Source organism: Penicillium diatomitis (genome assembly GCF_028827545.1).
Source record: "Penicillium diatomitis strain IBT 30728 chromosome Unknown utg000009l_segment0_segment0, whole genome shotgun sequence".
Taxonomy (NCBI): Eukaryota; Fungi; Ascomycota; class Eurotiomycetes; order Eurotiales; family Aspergillaceae; genus Penicillium; species Penicillium diatomitis.
In genome coordinates, this window is record NW_026623181.1 from 946626 (window position 1) to 966094 (window position 19469).

Consider the following 19469-nt stretch of genomic DNA (forward strand, 5'->3'; position numbering starts at 1 on the left):
TCTTAAATAAAGTAGTAGGAATTATAGGTACCGAGGGAGCTAGAGTACTAGTATACTCCTTTATAGTAGTTCTTAGATATAGAATATACTAAGAGAGCTAAATCGATAATAGTATCTATATAGCTAATAGCCTTAGCTACGCTATAGAAGTAGTTTTCCGAACTCTACTAGTAGCTATCTTTCTTACTATCTTTTTTACGCTACTAGTAGTAATCTTTCTTAGTACTACCTTCTTTATAGCTACTTTCCTCGGCGCTATCTTTCGCGCTATACCGCCTATTAGAGGAGGGATAGCTATCTATATAGTTATATACTTAGATTAAGTCGTAGTAGCGGTCCTAGCTAGTACTCTTAGAGCTATAGGGAACGGTAATAAGAAGGAGTAAGAAAGAAGAGAAAGAAGGACTTAAGGAAGTATATAGGAGGAAAACCTCTATCTCCCCTATAGTAGTCTCTATAGGCTATCTATTAGATAAGAATAAAGAAAACCTAGTCTTCGTAGACCTAGCCTACCTACTAGGATCTAGTATCCCTAGAGAGGAGAATAGTTATAAGAGGACTTCCTTTATTAAAGTACCCTATTAGATAATCCGTAGCCTAGTAATTATTAGGTAATCCGTAGCCTAGTAATCATTAGGTAATCCGTAACCTATAATCCCGGCCTAGCTACGTAATAGTTAGGTATTAGGCCCTCCTATAGCTTCTAGGGAGCTAGGCTCCTAGGCCCCCTCTACCTAGCCTCGGACCCCTATTATCCTATATATTCTAACCCGAAGGATTGTAACCTCTATAATAGCTCCGTCCTACCTCTTCGGGTAGCCGATTAATCGATCGATCGATAGAAGAGGGAGTTAAGAGTAATCCCCTCGAGAGTATAGAGAGAGAGGACTATAAGATAGGTATCAGAGAAGGGACTAGTAGGGATCCCTAAGAATTAGTCTTTATACTAATCTAACTACTATAAGCTATCTCTTCCCTAACGATTAAGTCTAGCTATCTTACTAAAGTAGCTACCTTAATAATAATATAGAGTTATCTATATATAAATAGTAAGATATAAAGATTAATTCTAATATAAGTTAGAGACTAGCCTTAGGACTTATTTATTATTATTATAAATATAAGATATATCGGAAACTATAAGCGATAGAAGCGAAAGATATAAAGACCCTTATCTAAGGAGAGCGTAACTAGGTAGATTAGCCTAAATTAACCCTTTAGTATACCGGTTATACTATAGACCTCTAGGTAACTTTAGCGGATATCTATGATTAGTATCCTTATACTATTATAAAGGCTATTATATATATCGAGATTTTATATTAATATAACTAGCGCGCTAATCTTAACTTATATATCTCCTAATAGAAGATTTAGTAGATAAAGAGAGTTTGAATACTTAGGTATAAAGAACTCTGTATCGGCCCCTATACTATTATCTATATAGTCGAATATATATAGAGACTACTCCTAATCTAGTAGATAATAGAGGATATATTAATTAAACTCTTCGATATTAATATTTCGAGCCGAGAGGATTATACGTTTCTCGAAGAAATTTAAGTAGAAAGACTAATTAAATACCGAAGGAGGATAGTCTCTTAGAATCTATTAAAGGGTATTATAGGGATAGATCGCTTTTTTAAGATCTAGTTTAGAGAAATATACTAGAATATAATATAGAATAGGGATTAGGCCTTATATAGTAGGGTTAGTACAGAGATCTTATAGCTAGCGAGCGAGTATAATATTTAACTCGTTTATTAAGTAAAGATATATATTCTTAGTTAAATAGCGGATTTTTAGATACTTATCCTAGATATTCGCGTACTAAAGGGTAGATATAATAATCGAAGTACGATCTTATCGGCTATTATTTAGAATAGGAAGGATCTATTAAAAGTCGCTCCTAAATATTATAGGGAGGCCCCCGAAAGGTATATATCTATCCTAATTATCTCGAGGATATATAGATCGTAGGAACCGAATATCGTTAAGTATCTTATTAACTATATTAAAAATATACCTATATATTATTAGAGTCTTATCCTAGATAATTAATATTATACGTCGAAGGAGCTATCTAGTTATACTTTCCGGTATTATATTATAAGTACTTATATTAAGATAAGGAATAGGGAGTCGAAATACCTTATATATAGTATATCCTCTAGATAGTAGAAGTATAGTAATACTAGTTAAGACTATATAAAGAATAATCTCTCTATACGTATAGAAGTATAACGCTAAGGCTCGATATATAAATATCTTTCTAGTATCTCCTAGGCTATAGAGAAAGAACTATATAGTCGAAGAAGATAATTAGATACTAGTAATAATCTTATTATAGAATAGATATTATTCGTTATTTAGGCGACTATATATAGAGTTATATATACTCTACTCCGTATTTCTATTATAGTCGAGTTTATACTAAATTTTAGAGAACTTATCTTAAAGTAGTTTATACTAGAAAATCGTATATTTAGGAAGATTAATATTAGTTAGATCTATATCTTAATAAGTCTTAAGATCTTATTTAATATAGTATCTTACGAGATTAAGATAGGAACTATCCTCCGGTAGATTAAGATAAGGTATATAAAGCTAAATAAATCTAGATAGATTATTACTAAACTACTCCGTAAATATATTCTATATATAGCTAGCTATAATATAATTAAGAAGTATATTTATAACTATACTAATAAATATCTTACGGAGGATATAGCTAGTCTAAAAGTAAATAGTATCTTAGAAATACTTTAGCTAATTATTATCCTATCGTAGAAGGCTATATATATAGTAGACTTCCTTATAAGAGTTATAGACTCTATCCTTAAAAGAAAGAAGTTAATTAAATCTAGAGATACTAGGAATAGCTATAAGAAGATAGCGAAGGAAGTATATATTATCTATAGTAGAAGTAAGTAGATATATATAACTAATTTATAATAATAAAGCTATCTATAGTTACTAGTAGCGATTCTACTAAGTAAAATACTAAGGAAAGTCTTAGTAGATATACTTCTCGGAATTAGGATACTTCTCGTACTAGTAAAAGTATTTAGTTAAGATAGACTAATTATTATCTAGTAGGTCTTAGAGAGTCTTATTACTTAATATCTTATTAAAGGTTAGATATTATAAGCTAGGAAGGTAGATAACTAATAACTATATAGAGGGCTTAATATAGTTAATAGGAAATTCTAATAGTCTCTAGATCGCCTTAGAGAAACCGAGATACTACCCGTTAACTAAGTTCTTAGTCTTATCGATAGTAAACTCTATAGTAGTATAGTTAGGGCCCTTATAGATATACTTATAAAGGTAGCGGATTACGTCGAGAGTTATATAGATCTTAATATTAATATATATATTATACTTCTATAAGAGATATAGGTTATAAGATATAACCTACTTATTTCTAATAGTAAGCTCCTTATCTCGCCGGATTAGATATATAGTTATAAACTTTATACTATCTCTATACTAATAGAGTAGATAGATATTATTAGAAATCTTAGTTATCTCCTAAATTAGCTTAGGAAAATACTTCGAATAGTATTTCTATCCTTTAATATCCTATTATATAAAGGAGAATAAGTAAGTCTAAGTATAGTAATAGGGATTAAGAAAGAGATATACTTTTATATATTAAGTAGATAGATTAAGCTTACTATATTACCTATATAATATTATTATCGTAATAATCTAATATAGCTCTAGGTCTTCTTTAGGATTAGGGATTTTAGTAGAGATAATCTTATTAATCTACTAAGAATTAAAGAAATTACGGTTATTATTAATCTATACTAGAATATAAGTATAGGGGAGACTATACTTTTAATATTTAATTATAAATATAGTTATATAATACCCGCTAAAAATACCTCCTTTAATATTACTTACTAATTCCTTAAGCTTTAATCTAAAGATATATACTATTAGGTTAGGTCGATCGAAGGAGTCCTAGATTAGATATCTATATATATCCTAAGATATATTATCTATAATCTTATTCTAGTTTAGATTAGTAGTAAATATTATAAAGAGAGAAGGCTTTCTATACTATTATATAAGGATAAGTAAGTTACGAAAGGAGTTAATTCGGTCTTATAGGCTTCTCTTAAAGGAGAATAGTAGTATTATAGGATATCCTAGCTCTAAGAGAGATATCTAAAGTCTAGTAGTAGTAGTATATATATAAATAATATTCGAATACTAGTCTATACATAACTTTTTCTAATTTTCTAGATAGCGGATCTAATTAAGATAAGTCTTCTTAATAGTAGTAAATAGGTTAATTAAGAATTATTAAAAGAGACTTCTAGTATAGTATATAATATTAAATAAGTATTAGCGCGTATATAGGAAGAAATATATCTATATCTACTACGTAATAAAGTCGTACTTTCGCGTAAGTCCTAGTTATATAAGGTTTAATAGGCGAAGTTAACGATAGTAGCTAATTCTATCTTATAGCTAGAAGAGAATATACTAGAGTAGTATATAAAGAGGGTAAGAATAATAAATAAAGGAGAGATACTAAGTAATACTATTAATTCCTTATATAGACTAAATAGACTAGTTAAGCCCGAGTAACTAGAGGGTAGAGGATTATAGTCTTTCTTTTAGATATAGTTAGATATTATAGATAGAGGGGTCTAAATCTTTATCCTAGATCTTAGGGTACAATCCTATAAGTTTATAGACCTATTTAATAGAAAGATCGAACTAGCGGCTACTATACTAATTAGGTATAATCCGTAGAGAAGGGGTAAGATATAATTTAGGAAGATTAAGATCTTAAAGTATAGACTTTATAGAGCGGAAAATCGAGATAAAAGGATTAGTCTTAGCGATCTAGTAGCTAAGATATACTAAAGTATAATAGCTAAATAACTAAAGATTCGGATTTAAATTTAATCGAATATTAATCGTAGTATTAGCGCTATTAAGTATATAAAATATAGTATAGGATAGTTAAGAACTAAGTAATAGGCCTAAGCGATAGACTATACTATCTGTGAACTAGTATAATTAAGCTACTATCTAGGCTAAGAGACGATTATCCTAAGTTATAGATATAGATATAAAAGTAAGTACTATATTAAATTATTAAGTATTCTTACGGAAAAACTTCGAATTATTATCGTTAGTAGAGAAAAGATACTAAAGCTCTATATTATTAGGTTTAGGAATCGGCTCTACCGAAGATATTCCGCCTCTTCTATTGTATATCTCTAGTCCCTAGTTAGATATACCGGATATCTCTTCTTTAAAGAAAAGTATATAATATATACTATACTCGATATCTATTAGGCTAAGCGAGAAGTAATCCTAAGAAGATAGATAGGAACGGAATATATATAGAATCTTAATACCCTATCTAGCTTAACGATTATTAGTATAGTAGGAACTATATTTTCGGTAGTATTAAAGGTATACTAGAAGAGTAATACTATATACTATATAGTAGTATAAGGGAGGTAGCTATATAGTAAGAGATCTAGGCTAAGATACCGGCTAGAGAGGAGATAGTATAATTAGGGTATAGTAAGACCGAGAAGTAGATACTTAGTATATCGAGAACGGAATAAGGGCTAGTTAAGTTTATCTACTAATATATAGGGTAGAAGATACTAGAGAGGTAGATTATAGATAGGACTAAATTATATAATAGCGACGATATTAATAGTACTATTATTATAACTACTTATAGGTAGAAAGATTATATAATATATCTTATATATATAAAATATAGGCGCTAGGGTTAGAAGAGGCGTAAAGTATATAGTAGTCCGATATAGAATATATTTTATATTTCGAGATTAACTATCTATTAAGAAGGTATAGGTATAGTAGAAATATATATCTCTAATCTATTTATTAGAGCCTCCTCGAATAGTAAGAGTATAGGAGATATAGCGTATACTCTATAATTGATAGTTATTATTAGGAAGCCCTTTATAGGATACTAGTATAGTATATCGGATATAAAAGAGAGAGAGAGAGAAAGATATATTATATCTTATAATAACGATAAGTAGGATAGATTAAAATCTTTAGAAAGAGTAAAAGAAGGAATATATAAACCTAATTATATATTATAAATATAATAGACTAAAGTTAGGCGAGGAAGTACAAAAGTAGTGAAGCCCTAGATAATATTAATAAAAATTCGAGTTAGGGCTTTGAAGAAAAATATATCTATTATACGAATTAAAACCTAGTTATCTAAAAATACTATATAGTAAACTATATAGGCTATAGTAGAAAACTATTAAAAAATAGCGTAAAAAGTATAATTAATAGTATAAACCTAAATATAGTTAGGTAGGTAAGGAAAAGGAAGAAAAGGAGATAACGAAGAGGAAAAAAAGGAGGAAAGTAAAGAAAAATCCATAGGATATATAGGTAAAGAGTAGAGAAGGAAAGCTAAGAATATAAATATAAAATATATTAATTAAGCAATATTAACGAATTAAGTAATATTAACGAAGCGATATATTTTAGAGAGGTAAGAGGGGATAGGGTGAAACGGTAGAATCTAGCGGACCCGCGGGCGGGAGGGGCGGAGAGATAGGCGGAACGGAAGAGAGGAATTTTGATAGGGTAAAAGGGCAGAAATTAGCGTACCCGCGGGCGGCAGGAGTGCTAAAGAGTACTGATTAGCTGAAAAACGGAATAACGCATAACGATTAGCCGAACCGTACAGGACTTTGCAACTTATAGGTTTGATATCAACGGACGCTGTATTTGGTCCCTTCGGAGCATAGCTTCTGCGGTCAGCCCAGCCAAGGTACGGCACCATCCGATAAGTGAGTGAGACTGAAGTACACCTCACCGCCTCCGATATCTTATCGCGCAGTCCTCTCCGCTCTGCCTCCCCCCAAAAAGAATATCAATTGCCCAAGCTGTGCAAGCGTCCCTCTTTTCCCTTTTGTCTTTTCTCTTTTCGCAAATCCTCCTAAACCCCACAAGACATTCTCACCGACCACCTGGACCTTTGAAAAAAAAAAGAAGAAAAAAAAAACGGGCTGAATGGCTCTATCAAAAGCCGAGTCCGACATCATCTTCAACAGAGCAAATGTCGCTCTAGCCCGCAGTCAGCGCCTCGTCGCATCATGGCTCCCTGCGTCAACGACGGACGACTCGACCCAAGGCAAATCCGAAGAGGAGCTTCAACGCGAAGAAGATGAGATCTTCACTGTGGTTCCCGAGACGTAAGTCAAGCGTTCATGTCAAAATTTCGCAAAAAAAATTATATCCTACCAGTGCGCGCAAATTTGTCACAAGGGGGTGGGGGAAAGGTTACAGGCCGAGATTGGAATTCACACCTAGCGAGATCATGTTCGAACACCTGCTTATGACTCTTTCTGTTTTTCTTGATTCAAAATAGACTCGGCGTGGGTGCACCGCTGCCCGAAAAAGCCGCAGACGGAAGCTGGAATCGCACAGAATTAAGCTCCAACGATAAATTACGAAAACAACTTCTTGGGAGGAACTACGATAAATTCATGAAAGCTGCAGCGGCGGCGAAAAAGCAAGCGCCCAATACACCTGCGACAGCCGGGCCGGGAATGAATGGATCTTCTACACAATCAAACGGCAACATACACACACCACCACAGACACAAGAAGATGACTACGACGACGACGAGGGAGGTCGGGTCTCGATGGTGGGAAAGAAGAATCGCAAGATGATGAAGAATGGTACCAATAAGAAGAGGAAAGCGGCAGCAGCTGGCGCTGCGTCTGCGGGAGTCGATATGTCCCCCGCTGCGGATGAGGCTGGTTTGAAATCCGCGGCGCATCCGAGAGAAGATGCAGATGGATTACCGCATGCGAGCGCGGATGCAAATGCGCATGTTGATGCAGATGGTGGACCGGTCGAGACCAGTCCGCCTGTGAAACAGGCTCAGTCCAAGGGAAGGAAAAAGGCGACGAGTTATTTGGATGAGCTGCTGGCTGAGAGGTCTAAGAAGAGAAAGAAGCGGTGAATGATGGTTGCACTGCATGAAAACTCAGTGGATCTTATTCTTTGGGTTCCTGACTTATTCGAGTCGTTGCGGGCCGCGTTTGAGGCCCTTGCTGGTCAACAATTCTCATCACAACCCTCATGGACTGCCCACGACGAACGCGTCCAGATCAATGTAACCTCTACGTGTGGTATCCAACATTTGGAGGGACCACTGGGGGTTCGATTGACGATCTTTCATTGTCGGAGGCTTCTGCGCTGATCGCTGATTGGAAGGATGCATGAGTGTGTCCTTTAATCGAGACAGCAAAATTTGCATGCCTCAAAACTCAACACTGACAGAGCCTTGCTCAGTGACATCGGGCTCGGCATCAAAACGGCCGATTTACTCGGATGAGAGTACTGCATGAAGATATAGAATACAGTGTTCATTTCTAAATGCGAACATAGCTTGATTTTCTCTCGCTCCATCCGACACCAGGGTATATGTAGAGAATAAATGCTGACAGTAGAAAGCGCGACTCCAATGCCACGTTGTCCACAGGATTCACGTGAAAAGCTCAAAGCCGTAGGGATATTATAAATAAAGAAACAAAATGGGACAGAATCTGGGAGAGGAAACAGTTAGGAAGACATAGGAAACCGATTAATAGATAAGAAGGAAAATCGAGTAGAAAAGATTAGATCTACATGCAGTGACAAGGAAGCCCAGGTGGATGAAGACATGCTTAATAAATGACGCTGTTGGGCTGACATCTGAGGCTGGAAAGAGAGAGAAGGGGGGGGGGGAGAGAGAGAGAGAAGAAAGAGAGGGCCATGACTGACGTTGATATACACACAGACGGAGATCAAAGAGTAAAGTCGACTTGCCAGGACGAGAACAAAGGTATCAAAAAACCGAGAAAAGAAAATTGAAAGGGATCGCGTACGACTATAGTTTCCAAGCGGCAACTTGCCAAGAACGACAGAAGCGATGGCATGAGCCATTCAATCGACTCATATCAAGGCAGTCATCGACTTCGTCAACGGTGCGTGGTTGAATCACGTATGAGCATTACTCCAAGCGTTTTCGTTTCCGATCTTCTTGCTGGTCTTCGTCTGGTCGTTCAGCAGTATCGGCAGGATTCAGGAGTGAATGCACATTACTTGCCATACTGGAGCGACGAGTCGCTGGTAAAGAAGATTCCTGACGATGAAATCGAGATCCCCCGAGGGACCAGCCGTTCTCAGCATGGAGCATTGACGGAGATGGTTCAGCTCCAATAGGAGGGGTTGCATGACGGGAATGGTCTTGGAATCGACGAGGCGCGCCCATTTCATACTGGGCGAGCACATCTCGGACTTGCTGCTCGCTGCTGGTGGGGACGCGGTGGGGTGAAGAGGGCCACGGACCGCTGGCCCCGCCGTTTGCGCTGGCATTGCCCGGAGGAAACGGTGATGGGCCATTTGGAGGCCAGTCGGCCTGACGGATGTCTGCAAAAGTATGGCGGCGGCCCAGATTTGGAGCCCCAGGAGAGGTGGAGATGGAGAGAGGATGGGGTGTCGGTTGCTGAGTTTGATGCGCTGGTGGCGGTGGTGGCCCGGCACTAGGTGGCTGTAGGCGATTGTAATTCGGGATAGGAGCATTTGCTCCTCCAATTGAACCGTAACGTCGTGGTGACACAGCAAGGTGAGAAGGCACCGGCGGTCGAATCATAGATTGTCGGCGGCTGTCGTCTTGAGGCAATTGACGAGGAGACAATGGGGGTCCAGACTCCATTGGCATGTTGCCATAGAAAGGTTGACGGGGCGGCATGAGCGAGTCATGGGAAATTTCCATAGTACGCACAGATTCCAACTGCTTTTCGACCTCTCTTTGCATGCTGAGGACTGGGAGTTATCGTTAGTTCTGTATGGTTCATGTCAGAATGTACACTGGAACAGTTCTCATACTGTCATGATATAGAGGGCTGTCTTGATTGGGGACTACCCCGTGCAAGAAGCGGGAAATGGAATGCGTCCACTGTAAATTACGGTCAGCAAGGGCGAGGCTTGTAGGATTCAAACAAAAGGCAGTCACGTACGTGATAGCACTTGACCAGCCCATCCGCCATGCTCTGACATTTGGAAGTCAGAAGGATGTTGCCCTCTTCCGCACGAGTCAGACGAGCGTGCATGTCGTGTAGACTGTACTCCAAGTTCATGAGCCTGGCTTCCGTGGTGTCTGGAACAGGCTCTGCCGGTGTACCGGGCTGCGAAGGCGGAGGTTTATGACTTGGGAAGGAATCGCGATGTATCAAAGCATGACGAGATGCACGGCGTTTGATTTCGCGCAAGCCCACTAAGTCACCTCGTTTGAAATTGCCGTTGCCATGCCTGAATTCCCAGAGGGCAGTATCCGATGTTCCAGTATGGAAAACGTCGCTTACTGCGAGATTTCATATCAACCTTCTCATCCTTTCCGCGGGGTGCGCTGAAGACCCTCAAACTTACCTTTGTGAAATCCGTACATGTTCAGCTGGCGCACGAATGACGATATATTGGTGTGTTTGAAGTATTGACTGAGGCAAGGTCAGTGGCTGAACGGCGCCAAAATCCAAAAGAATTGGGCAGGCTCGGAACTGACGCGAGAACTTTGGAGAATTCAGACGTAGGCGACATGACGAAACTGTCGTTGGTCCCGGACCATGCGATCAAATGGCGGATGCTAGTATCTTCAAGCATGCTACAATTTCCTCAGAATGTTAGTGCTCTCCTAGTTGCACCTCGAGCCGTCCTATCACTTGTCTCCCTCGTACTTGATGCATTCCCTGAGACAAGAACAATTGGTTACGGGCAAACTGACTTGTAGAGTTTATGAATGAATGCTGTTTGTACCACTTTGGGTTGCTGTGCTGCTGCCGCTGCTCCCACGGCGGAGTTCTGATGATTGCCCGGCATCGCGACTTCTGCGCCATTGGCAGTGATTGCACCCGTGCGGTCACCTTCAGGACTACTATGAATTTGGTTGTTTCCACTGACGCCGCCGGACGAGGCAGGTGTGATCTCCATTGCGACGGGAGAGTTGCGAGCCGATTGCGAAAGCACTGGAAGATCTCGCGTCTCTCCGGGCGCATCTGCTGGTCCGGCGAAGGTTGGTCTGGAGGATGGAGGCTCGGCGAGACCGCTCATGATGAGATACGAGGCAAGACCGCGGAGTCAATCGGCGTGTGCAGCAAGAGGTGAGCGACCTGCACTTTTTGGGTTGGGGGGGGGGGGGGGGGGGGGGGGGGGTTGAAATATCGTCTCAGTCGCGACTGATACGCGAATAGGGTCCTTTGTTTATATGCTCGACGATGTTTCAGGAGGGCGGAACTCGAATGTGAAACGAGCAGCCGAAGCAGGAGGAGGGGGGTATGTGGACGAGCGACTCCGGGGGGAAGAGAACGCGACCGGTCCGACCGTTCGAGAGCGCCGCTCGTGGTGGCAGAACGTGCGATGGAAGAATGGGCAGCCCGTCGAAGCTTGGAAAGCGAGGCGCAGATCAAGACCACAGTCGCAACTCTCGGTATTTCATCGCGCCTACAAAATTGAGGGGTTGGAGGGAGCTCTGCGGAGGCAAGACGTCGGAAGAGAGCTTCTGGAGCAAGTTGAGAGGAGCTGCGGGGAAGGGAAGAGGGAGTCAGACGGATAAAGACACAGATCAGAGTGCGAGAGAGAAAGAGAGCGAGTAGATCAGCAAGAAAGAGCAGCACGCGCGACGGTCGGGGGATCGGCGGCGTGAAGAAACGGTCCTTCGGCGATCGCGCAGTCGATAAGACGCAGAGTCGTGGAAAAAGGAAAAAAAGAAAAGTGGCGAAGAACACTCACAGGACGGAAATTGGTAATGACGAGTGGGTGAGAGAAGGTGGTAAGCTTAGAGAGCACGAAACATCAGAAAGGAGTTTGGACGAGACAGAGAGTCCTCTCAGTTCTAGAAGAGGAGAAGAAGAAGAGGAGGTGGTGGAGGAGAAAGAAAGAACGAGAAGGGGCAGTTGTGCAGACCTGACTTGGTGATAGTACCTTTGGGAGGGAGGAGACCACCATACCGACCAATGTACCCACCTCGGAAGTGGGCCAGATAACCGGCATTTTGAATTCTTCTGGAAGGTGGAAGGATGTGGAACTGGGTTACCTGTGCTTTTGATGAACTAGAAAATACAGAGTTGCCAATGTGTCAGCCCTTGACCAGAGTCGTGTATATGTTAAATAGCATCACATCCAAGTTGATTATAGTTTATACAAGTCGAATGGGTCGAGGCCTGGTTGGGATATCTCCGATGCCGAGACCGGCTAGTAATTCTACTTCCTAACCTTTTGCTCTAACTTAGCTTGATACAAAGCGACACCTCTTCTGTATCATACCTGAGTATTGGGCTTTTTTTAGTTCCTGTGATATCGATTACATTCTATAATTTGGATTGCGAGCACTAAGCTGAGTGCTGTGAAGAGTCACCAACAAAGATGGACATCGATCTTGACGATCAAGCGATCATCAGACGGTTCAAAACTCTGCCTAAGCAACGACGGGCTGTCATGTACGTATTCGCTTCCAATACCTGAATCTTTGTCTAATAGTTGGCGCTCAGACTCCATGGTATTCTAGACACTCTCAGCAGTGATGAATGGCGAGATGTGAAATGTCGTGGGGAGACCACTCTCTTGCTATGCGATATCGTGGGCAAGCTGCCCACCGAAATTGCAGCATTAATTATCGTTTGTCTACCACTCGTGGACATTGTACGCCTTCGAAGGGTAAGTCTCGGGTCTTCGAGCTGAGAAAATCGAATTTCCGATTCAGCAAATCGATATTCGTTCCTCCCTCAATGACTAACACCAAGTGTCAGGTCTCTCATCGATGGCGGGTTTTGCTATCATCCCCTCACGTCTGCCGACGAGCTGTCCGAGCAACTCTGGAGAAAGATCCCTGGGACAGCAATATATGCACAAAAGAGCTCGAGCTATGTGATCATCTAGGCAAGATCTTCCATACCGGACTTGCCCTTGGCGATGACTTATCGGAGACCTCCCAAGACATGATGAGTCCTAGTCCAAATGCGTGCCCCTACACGGACTGCGCCTTCAGGAAGATCGCTCTTCAAAGATACTGCCAGGAAAAGGGTCGTCCGCTCAAGAGGATCAACATTCGCGCCCCTAATCTAGCCAAATACGGATTTCACAGTGAACATGAAGACTGGATGGTCTACTCTGATGGGCGTCTCGCGTGGGTGGATGTCCTCGACACCAGCCGCATACTCACCGTGCATCTGGACACCGGTGTCCGCCGAACTTTCATGACCGAGAACCGCGACGAGATCCTCCGTATCTGTATGGTCCGACCGTTGTTAGCTGCCATTACGATCAGGGGCTATTGCGTTGTGTGGAACGTGGACACTGAAGAAGAGTCCTCGTTCCGACTTCCCTCTTTGGACCAGTGCGTGCGGATAGTCATCAGCGGGACAAAAGTCGCCGTCGCACTCAAAGATAGTGCGATGGTTCACTGGTGCTCGCGGAGAAAAGTGTCTACTTCTTTCCAGTCACCATCTAGACTCGCTGCCCTGTCGGTTCATCCCTCGCTGGACCAAATAACTCTGGTTCGCCTGCTCAACGAGAACATAGAGATCGAAGGCGAATTGTTCCCAGAGGTATTTGGTCGCAAGATCAACGTAACCACATATACAATGAACGACACTCAGAAATGGCGCGTCCTCTCATCCAAGAACATACCCGTTCCAAGCTCCGTTTTTCTTGCAGAAGATTCATATCTCCACCACGTCCACAAGGATAAAAGAATGCTCACGCCCGGCTGTTCAAGCTCAAGGCTGACAATTGCGCCGCTAGTGCACTCGACCGACACACCCAAAGTCTGCTTTATCGTCGTTGAGCCCAGCGGTCTCGTTGCATTTCATACACTCAAGGATAAACAGTTCAGCCCCTTAGGCCTGGTCTCGTACATTGAGAAGGGCATCATATACGCAGAGAACAGGCTGGGCAAAAGGGATCTACACGCTCCTGTTGTATCCGCGAAGCCGAGTATCCAGTACGGTCCTCAGGATTCATACGTCTGGTACGACTGGAAAATTGATCGTAGAGTCTCCCGCTCGTGGGGGAAGATGGTCATCCTTGGTGACCGTCGCTATGTGATCATTCTCAACTGTGATTGCTGTCACATCTGGTGCTTTGAGGATTCGGTTCTGAGAGATGAGATTGACGATGGACAGGCTTGATGACCTTTTACTTTTTGGGGAGATGCGCCGGCAGTTGCTTTGAATTGCTGAATATTTTGAACCTTACTTTTATGCTTTAGAATACAATGACTTTGAGGTCAATTTCAGGTCGCTTGTCTCTCTGTTGGATAGCTTGGTCAAATCAATTTCTCGGTGGTACCTTTGCCAATTGTTCGTTGAGACCCTACACCTATACATAAGGTACTCAATCATTGATCACTACCCCAGGCGCGAAACATGAGAAGCCTCATCCTTTCTGTTTAGTTCGTATCTTGTGGCCTCTGTTGTTTTCATTGGCACATTCCGCCACTAATCTACTGATAGATACCTTCCTATTCAAAAATGAAGGCTGAAGCAACGAAGAGATTCGGAGGTACACCTAGAAAAAAAAAACAAAAAGTGGAAGAAGAAGGGTGGAAATGATCAATATTGAAACAGAGATATAAGATGACAGAAAGTACAGGCAAGTCAGGTCGCCGCATCAAAAGCACCAGGATTTCCACTCAATAGGTTTGGTGGGGGGCCCCAGTTAAAAAGTAGATAAAAGGTATGTGTTCTCTAGAACTAACAAAACAAAAGACATCAAAAAGGGTTATGGTTGCCAGCCCACATCATCATTCCTGTGGCTTGGGAAGGTCTTTCCCTCCCCTTCTTCTCCACGATGCATGGAAATGTATCCTTGAGCAATTATATCGAGACAACGTCTTTCAACGAAAAACAAAGCTTCAAGATGATGGTCGCTTAGATTCCGAGGGTGAACTCGACACCGACGTCGATCTCACGGGCCATCTTGACAACCTTGGAGAACTGGACGGACTTCTCAGCGGCATTCTGGAGGTCCTCCATGGAGAAGATCTTGAGGCCAGACTCGTTGATCTAGAAAAGAAGAAAACACAGTTAGTGAGAACAGCTCAAAGATTTAATCATACTGAAAAAGGAAACGATGAACATACCAGCTTGTGAGCCTGCTCCATGTTGGTACCCTGAAGACGAGCGACAATTGGGGTGCGCAGACCCATCTCTTGCACAACGTTGATCAGACCCTGAGCGATGGCATCACAGCGGACAATACCACCGAAGATGTTGACGAAGATGGCAGAGACTTTAGGGTCGCTGGTGATCAACTCGAAGGCGCTCTTGATGGCAGCGGGGGTAGCACCACCACCGACGTCAAGGAAGTTGGCGGGGCTACCACCGTTCAGCTTAATGATATCCATGGTGGCCATGGCGAGACCAGCACCGTTGACCAGGCAGCCAATGTCACCGTCCAGCTTGATGAAGTTGAGGCCGTGCTCAGCAGCCTTGACCTCATCAGCATCCTCCTGGGTCACGTCGCGCCACGAGAAGACCTCCTTCTGGCGGAACTCGGCGTTGTCATCGAATCCGAGCTTGGCGTCCATGGCGAGAACCTGGTGGTCGGAGGTCTCAGACAGAGGGTTGATCTCGATCTGGGTGGCGTCCTTCTCCATGAAGACCTTGTACAGGTTCTGGATGGTGGTCTTGGCATCCTCGATGCACTGCTCGGAGAAACCGAGGTCAGTGGCGATGGTGCGAGCGATCTCGTCGGTGACACCCTCGTGGATGTTGATGGGGGTGGTGAGAATGGCGTCGGGATTCTCCTTGGCGACAGTCTCGATATCCATACCACCCTGAGAAGAGGCGACGATGACGGGGCTCTGGGTGCCACGGTCCATGAGGATGGCAAGATAGAACTCGCGACGGGCGAACTTGCGCTCACAGATGTAGACGGAGTTACAGATACGGCCAGCAGCGCCAGTCTGCTTGGTGACGAGCTTGTGACCGATCATCTCGTTGGCGAAGATCTTGGCCTCGGCGGGACTATCGAAAGGTGTCGAGTTAGTCTTTGTCTCTTTGACTCTCTGCCGTATTCTCCATTGCGAACGAAATGTATCACGACCGTCGAGCACTGTTACGCCTTGCGCAATAGACATGAAAATATAGATCGGCGAGGACAGAGAAAAAAATCTGGAGTACTCACGAGTAGATCACACGGACACCACCCTTAAGACCGTTGTCGAAGGTACCCTTACCACGACCACCGGCCAAAACCTGGGCCTTGATGACCAAGTCGTCGCTTCCTATACATATTGGGTTAGATGTTTGTCATGCGACTAAAATCGGCGGCCGACGCCAGGAGTTAAGGATGAAGTACCGATAGATTTGGCGACCTTCTCGGCCTCCTCGGCGGTCGTAGCGACCTCACCGCGGGGGACACCAACACCATTCTATAGCAGTATCGTTGGTCAGCACTTTGAGATTCGTCTTATTATTCATAAAGGCGATTTGATGGCTGTCCGCGACGGAGAGGTTCAAGATGTGTTGAGCAAACACGCGGAACATACCTGCGCCAAGAGACGAGCAGACAGGTACTCGTGGATGGAGAGGTTACGCTTCTGCTGCTGAGCAAGACGGGCAGAGATGGGAGATTCCTGTAGACGACACCCCGCAGAGAAGGGTCAGATGTCAGTTTTTGCTGTCCGGCGACGACTCGAAAACCGGGTACGGGCCGATAACACGGCAAGAGGAAGAAGATCTCACCGTCGCAGCCCGGAGAGCCGCGGCGATTGGGCGACCGCGAGCGAGCTTGAACATTGTGATCGACGAGGGTGTTTGAGAAGAAGAGAGGGGAGAGGGTTCGGAAAAAGGTGGAGAGAGGGAGAATGGTCCGGGAGAAGGTGATGCGAAATTGTTGTTTTGGGATAAAGAGAACCCTTTCAGGGAGGCTAGTCGGAACTCGGGAGGAACAGCTTTCTTTTTCTTTTTCGGGATGAGCCTTGCGACAAATGGATGCAGGCCTCAGGCAGCAATCCCGACGTCCAAATGACTAAAATCGGGTGTGAGAGCCAATCACAGGATCGGAACGTGATGTGTCAGCGATGCCTCGGAACAGTAGGACGCGAATATCACGGAACTACAAGATAATGCATTATAAAGAGTCACAGGAGGATGAGACTCCGAGGAACAAATTAGTGGTATGTCTCAATAACTATACATAGATTCACAAATGGTCTTGAATAGCAACAGCCACTCCAGATTCACGACGACGGGAGGGTTTGCCAGCATTGAACAGATCCAGTGAGTAGGCCACCAAGGTAAAACAGAGCGCCGTGCAGCCATATCGCAGACATTGGCAGTTCATTGTTTCAACGCGGCCTTGATCTTCCAAAGCTTGAACATTCTGGTCATAATACTGCCCATAAGTCCATTCCAGGCCCATCCGCCAACAATGAGCCAGATCAGCCAACTGGCATGGCCCTCCCAGATTGTGGTCTTGCGACCCTTGGCCCAGGGCCACAGCCAGCGCCAGGGAGCCGAGCCATACAGGACTTGGTTGACGACACTTCGGGCGTACTTGTCATTGGGCATGGCATTGTGCTGGCTGTGGACTACACGTCGTTGATATTCTTCTTCCACGGGGAGGTACAACGAATCAGGTTTCAAGAGACGCTGGGTGCGAGCAATGCGAGACTGCACACCGCCTGTGATGACAGTGATTACCTTGACACTGAGATAGCGGTCAGCTTCTTGGATATCAGACGGCTATAAGAGGTACCTAAAGATTTCTTCTTTCTCTCAAAGATTGACACATACCCATAGGGAGCGAGCTCAACGCGTAGGGTATCGCTAAAAGAGTGAAGAGCAGCCTTGGAAGCATTATAGACCGAGCCAAATACGTAGGGCATAATCTGTCGCATGTCAGCTCATGTTCATTCGAGGGATCTCCTACTGGTGGCATCCATGCCATGATTAATAGTTGCACGTACTCCGGCAATAGATCCGATCTGCACAATGGTGCCTTGAGCCTTCATCAAGAGTGGCAGGAATGTCTGGCACATGCTGATCACCGAGAAAAAGTTGGTCTCAAAGGTGAGTCGTGCCTCGTCCAGGTCGACCTCCATGGCAGGGACGGTGTAATCTAAGTGCGGCAATCAGAGAGCTGTTACATCAAATGCAATATTGCTCGGATCATTTGGCCATCTTACTTCGCCCGCTGTACTTGAATTGATTAGACATTGTTTTGCTGGACAAAGTAAGTGTGAAGGTCAATCGTCATCAACTCACGCATTGTTCACAAGATAATCCAAGCCCTTGTCACCCAGTCTCTTCTGCACATCTGCAAAACATGATTTGGCACTCTCCTGATCATCGACGACAAGACTGAGCGTCTCGATGCCCAGCTCTGCCAAATCCGAGATGGTCTCGGCCTGTCGCGCCGTCGCAAAAACGCGCAGTCCCTTTTGATGGAACTCGCGTGCGAGTGAGTTACCAATACCGCCGGGAGAGCATCTAGATCAACCTGGTCAGTGATTGCGATTGACTATCGAGAGGTGATGGAGGCCTCCTCCGGATGCCTGTGCGACGGAAACCAAGCTACAGTACCCCGTGATCAGCACGGACTTGCGCGTGTCTGTGACTCCTGGCATGGTAATATGTGCAATCAGTCCGTGACGAAGCCAAGAGATGGTCCCGATAAAGATGTTAAGAATACAAATGGAATACGAGCAACGCGCGATCACGGCCGAAGCAACGAAGAGGTCTTGGGGACTGATCCATCGCGCAGAGCGACCTTCGCTTCTCCCCTCATAGCTGTCATTGATGGACCTCGGCACGTCGATCGAATTAGGCTGAACCACGGAGCCCTAAACCCTATGCCTGGTTCTGGAAATCTATTTTCATTCTCGTATGTTGAAGAGTTGTAAATTCATCGCCTGCGCCGAATCCAAACCTTGTAGATTTGAGCTTCACGGAAATGGGTGCTTTCTTTCAGACTGTCTTTGGCTCTCCGCTGATTGACGTATCTTCAGCAGGTGGGTGGAAACCAGGCTGAACGAATGCCAAGTTTCATGTGGCGTCTCCAACGGTACTGCGACCAGCTCTGAGCTTGACAAAGTCTCGCCTTGCCAAGTTGGCAGTGGGAGAGACCGAAGCTTTGAACATGCTTTCTGATTAGACAGACGTCATGATGTGCACTGTGTGCAGAAGTGGTCACCTTTTGCCATTTTTCATTATCATGCACCTTTTTGTGACCTCGAGCATCAAGAATCTTGAGTATCAGGGACATGATCGAGTTCTGTTCGGCCCTGATATCCAATCGTGATTCCCCAGCTCACCAACCCTCGAACGGCGTCGGCCCGAGTGCCGGGGGTGGCTTACAGAACGATCCTCGGCGGTGGTGATACATATGCAGTGGCAGGGATTCTTGTCCGAATACGACGAAGATCTTCGTCGATATGTGAAAC

At 43.6% G+C, this 19469-nt stretch overlaps 5 protein-coding genes across 5 annotated transcripts; 2 read left to right on the plus strand and 3 right to left on the minus strand.

Moving 5' to 3' along the window:
* Nucleotides 1-7047: 7047 nt before the first annotated feature.
* On the plus strand, nt 7048-8006 carry N7539_006836 (DUF3245 domain-containing protein; the record flags this gene model as incomplete). The annotated part of the gene is made up of 2 exons (XM_056936437.1): nt 7048-7229; nt 7406-8006. 2 exons carry the CDS (start codon nt 7048-7050, stop codon nt 8004-8006), a joined length of 783 nt encoding a protein of 260 aa, XP_056788372.1.
* A 1032-nt stretch (nt 8007-9038) lies between these two features.
* On the minus strand, nt 9039-11134 carry N7539_006837 (heat shock factor family protein; the record flags this gene model as incomplete). Its single annotated transcript, XM_056936438.1, has 6 exons — nt 9039-9853; nt 9917-9986; nt 10048-10391; nt 10457-10524; nt 10590-10688; nt 10809-11134. 6 exons carry the CDS (start codon nt 11132-11134, stop codon nt 9039-9041), a joined length of 1722 nt encoding a protein of 573 aa, XP_056788373.1.
* Nucleotides 11135-12445: 1311 nt separating this feature from the next.
* On the plus strand, nt 12446-14208 carry N7539_006838 (F-box domain protein; the record flags this gene model as incomplete). Its single annotated transcript, XM_056936439.1, has 3 exons — nt 12446-12519; nt 12571-12736; nt 12829-14208. 3 exons carry the CDS (start codon nt 12446-12448, stop codon nt 14206-14208), a joined length of 1620 nt encoding a protein of 539 aa, XP_056788374.1.
* Nucleotides 14209-14949: 741 nt separating this feature from the next.
* On the minus strand, nt 14950-16821 carry N7539_006839 (succinate--CoA ligase (GDP-forming) subunit beta; the record flags this gene model as incomplete). The annotated part of the gene is made up of 6 exons (XM_056936440.1): nt 14950-15084; nt 15162-16047; nt 16208-16307; nt 16382-16454; nt 16572-16658; nt 16768-16821. The coding sequence occupies 6 exons, from the start codon at nt 16819-16821 to the stop codon at nt 14950-14952; spliced, it is 1335 nt and encodes a 444-aa protein (XP_056788375.1).
* A 543-nt stretch (nt 16822-17364) lies between these two features.
* On the minus strand, nt 17365-18653 carry N7539_006840 (SDR family oxidoreductase; the record flags this gene model as incomplete). The annotated part of the gene is made up of 6 exons (XM_056936441.1): nt 17365-17734; nt 17821-17915; nt 17994-18145; nt 18213-18220; nt 18292-18516; nt 18610-18653. 6 exons carry the CDS (start codon nt 18651-18653, stop codon nt 17365-17367), a joined length of 894 nt encoding a protein of 297 aa, XP_056788376.1.
* Nucleotides 18654-19469: the final 816 nt, after the last annotated feature.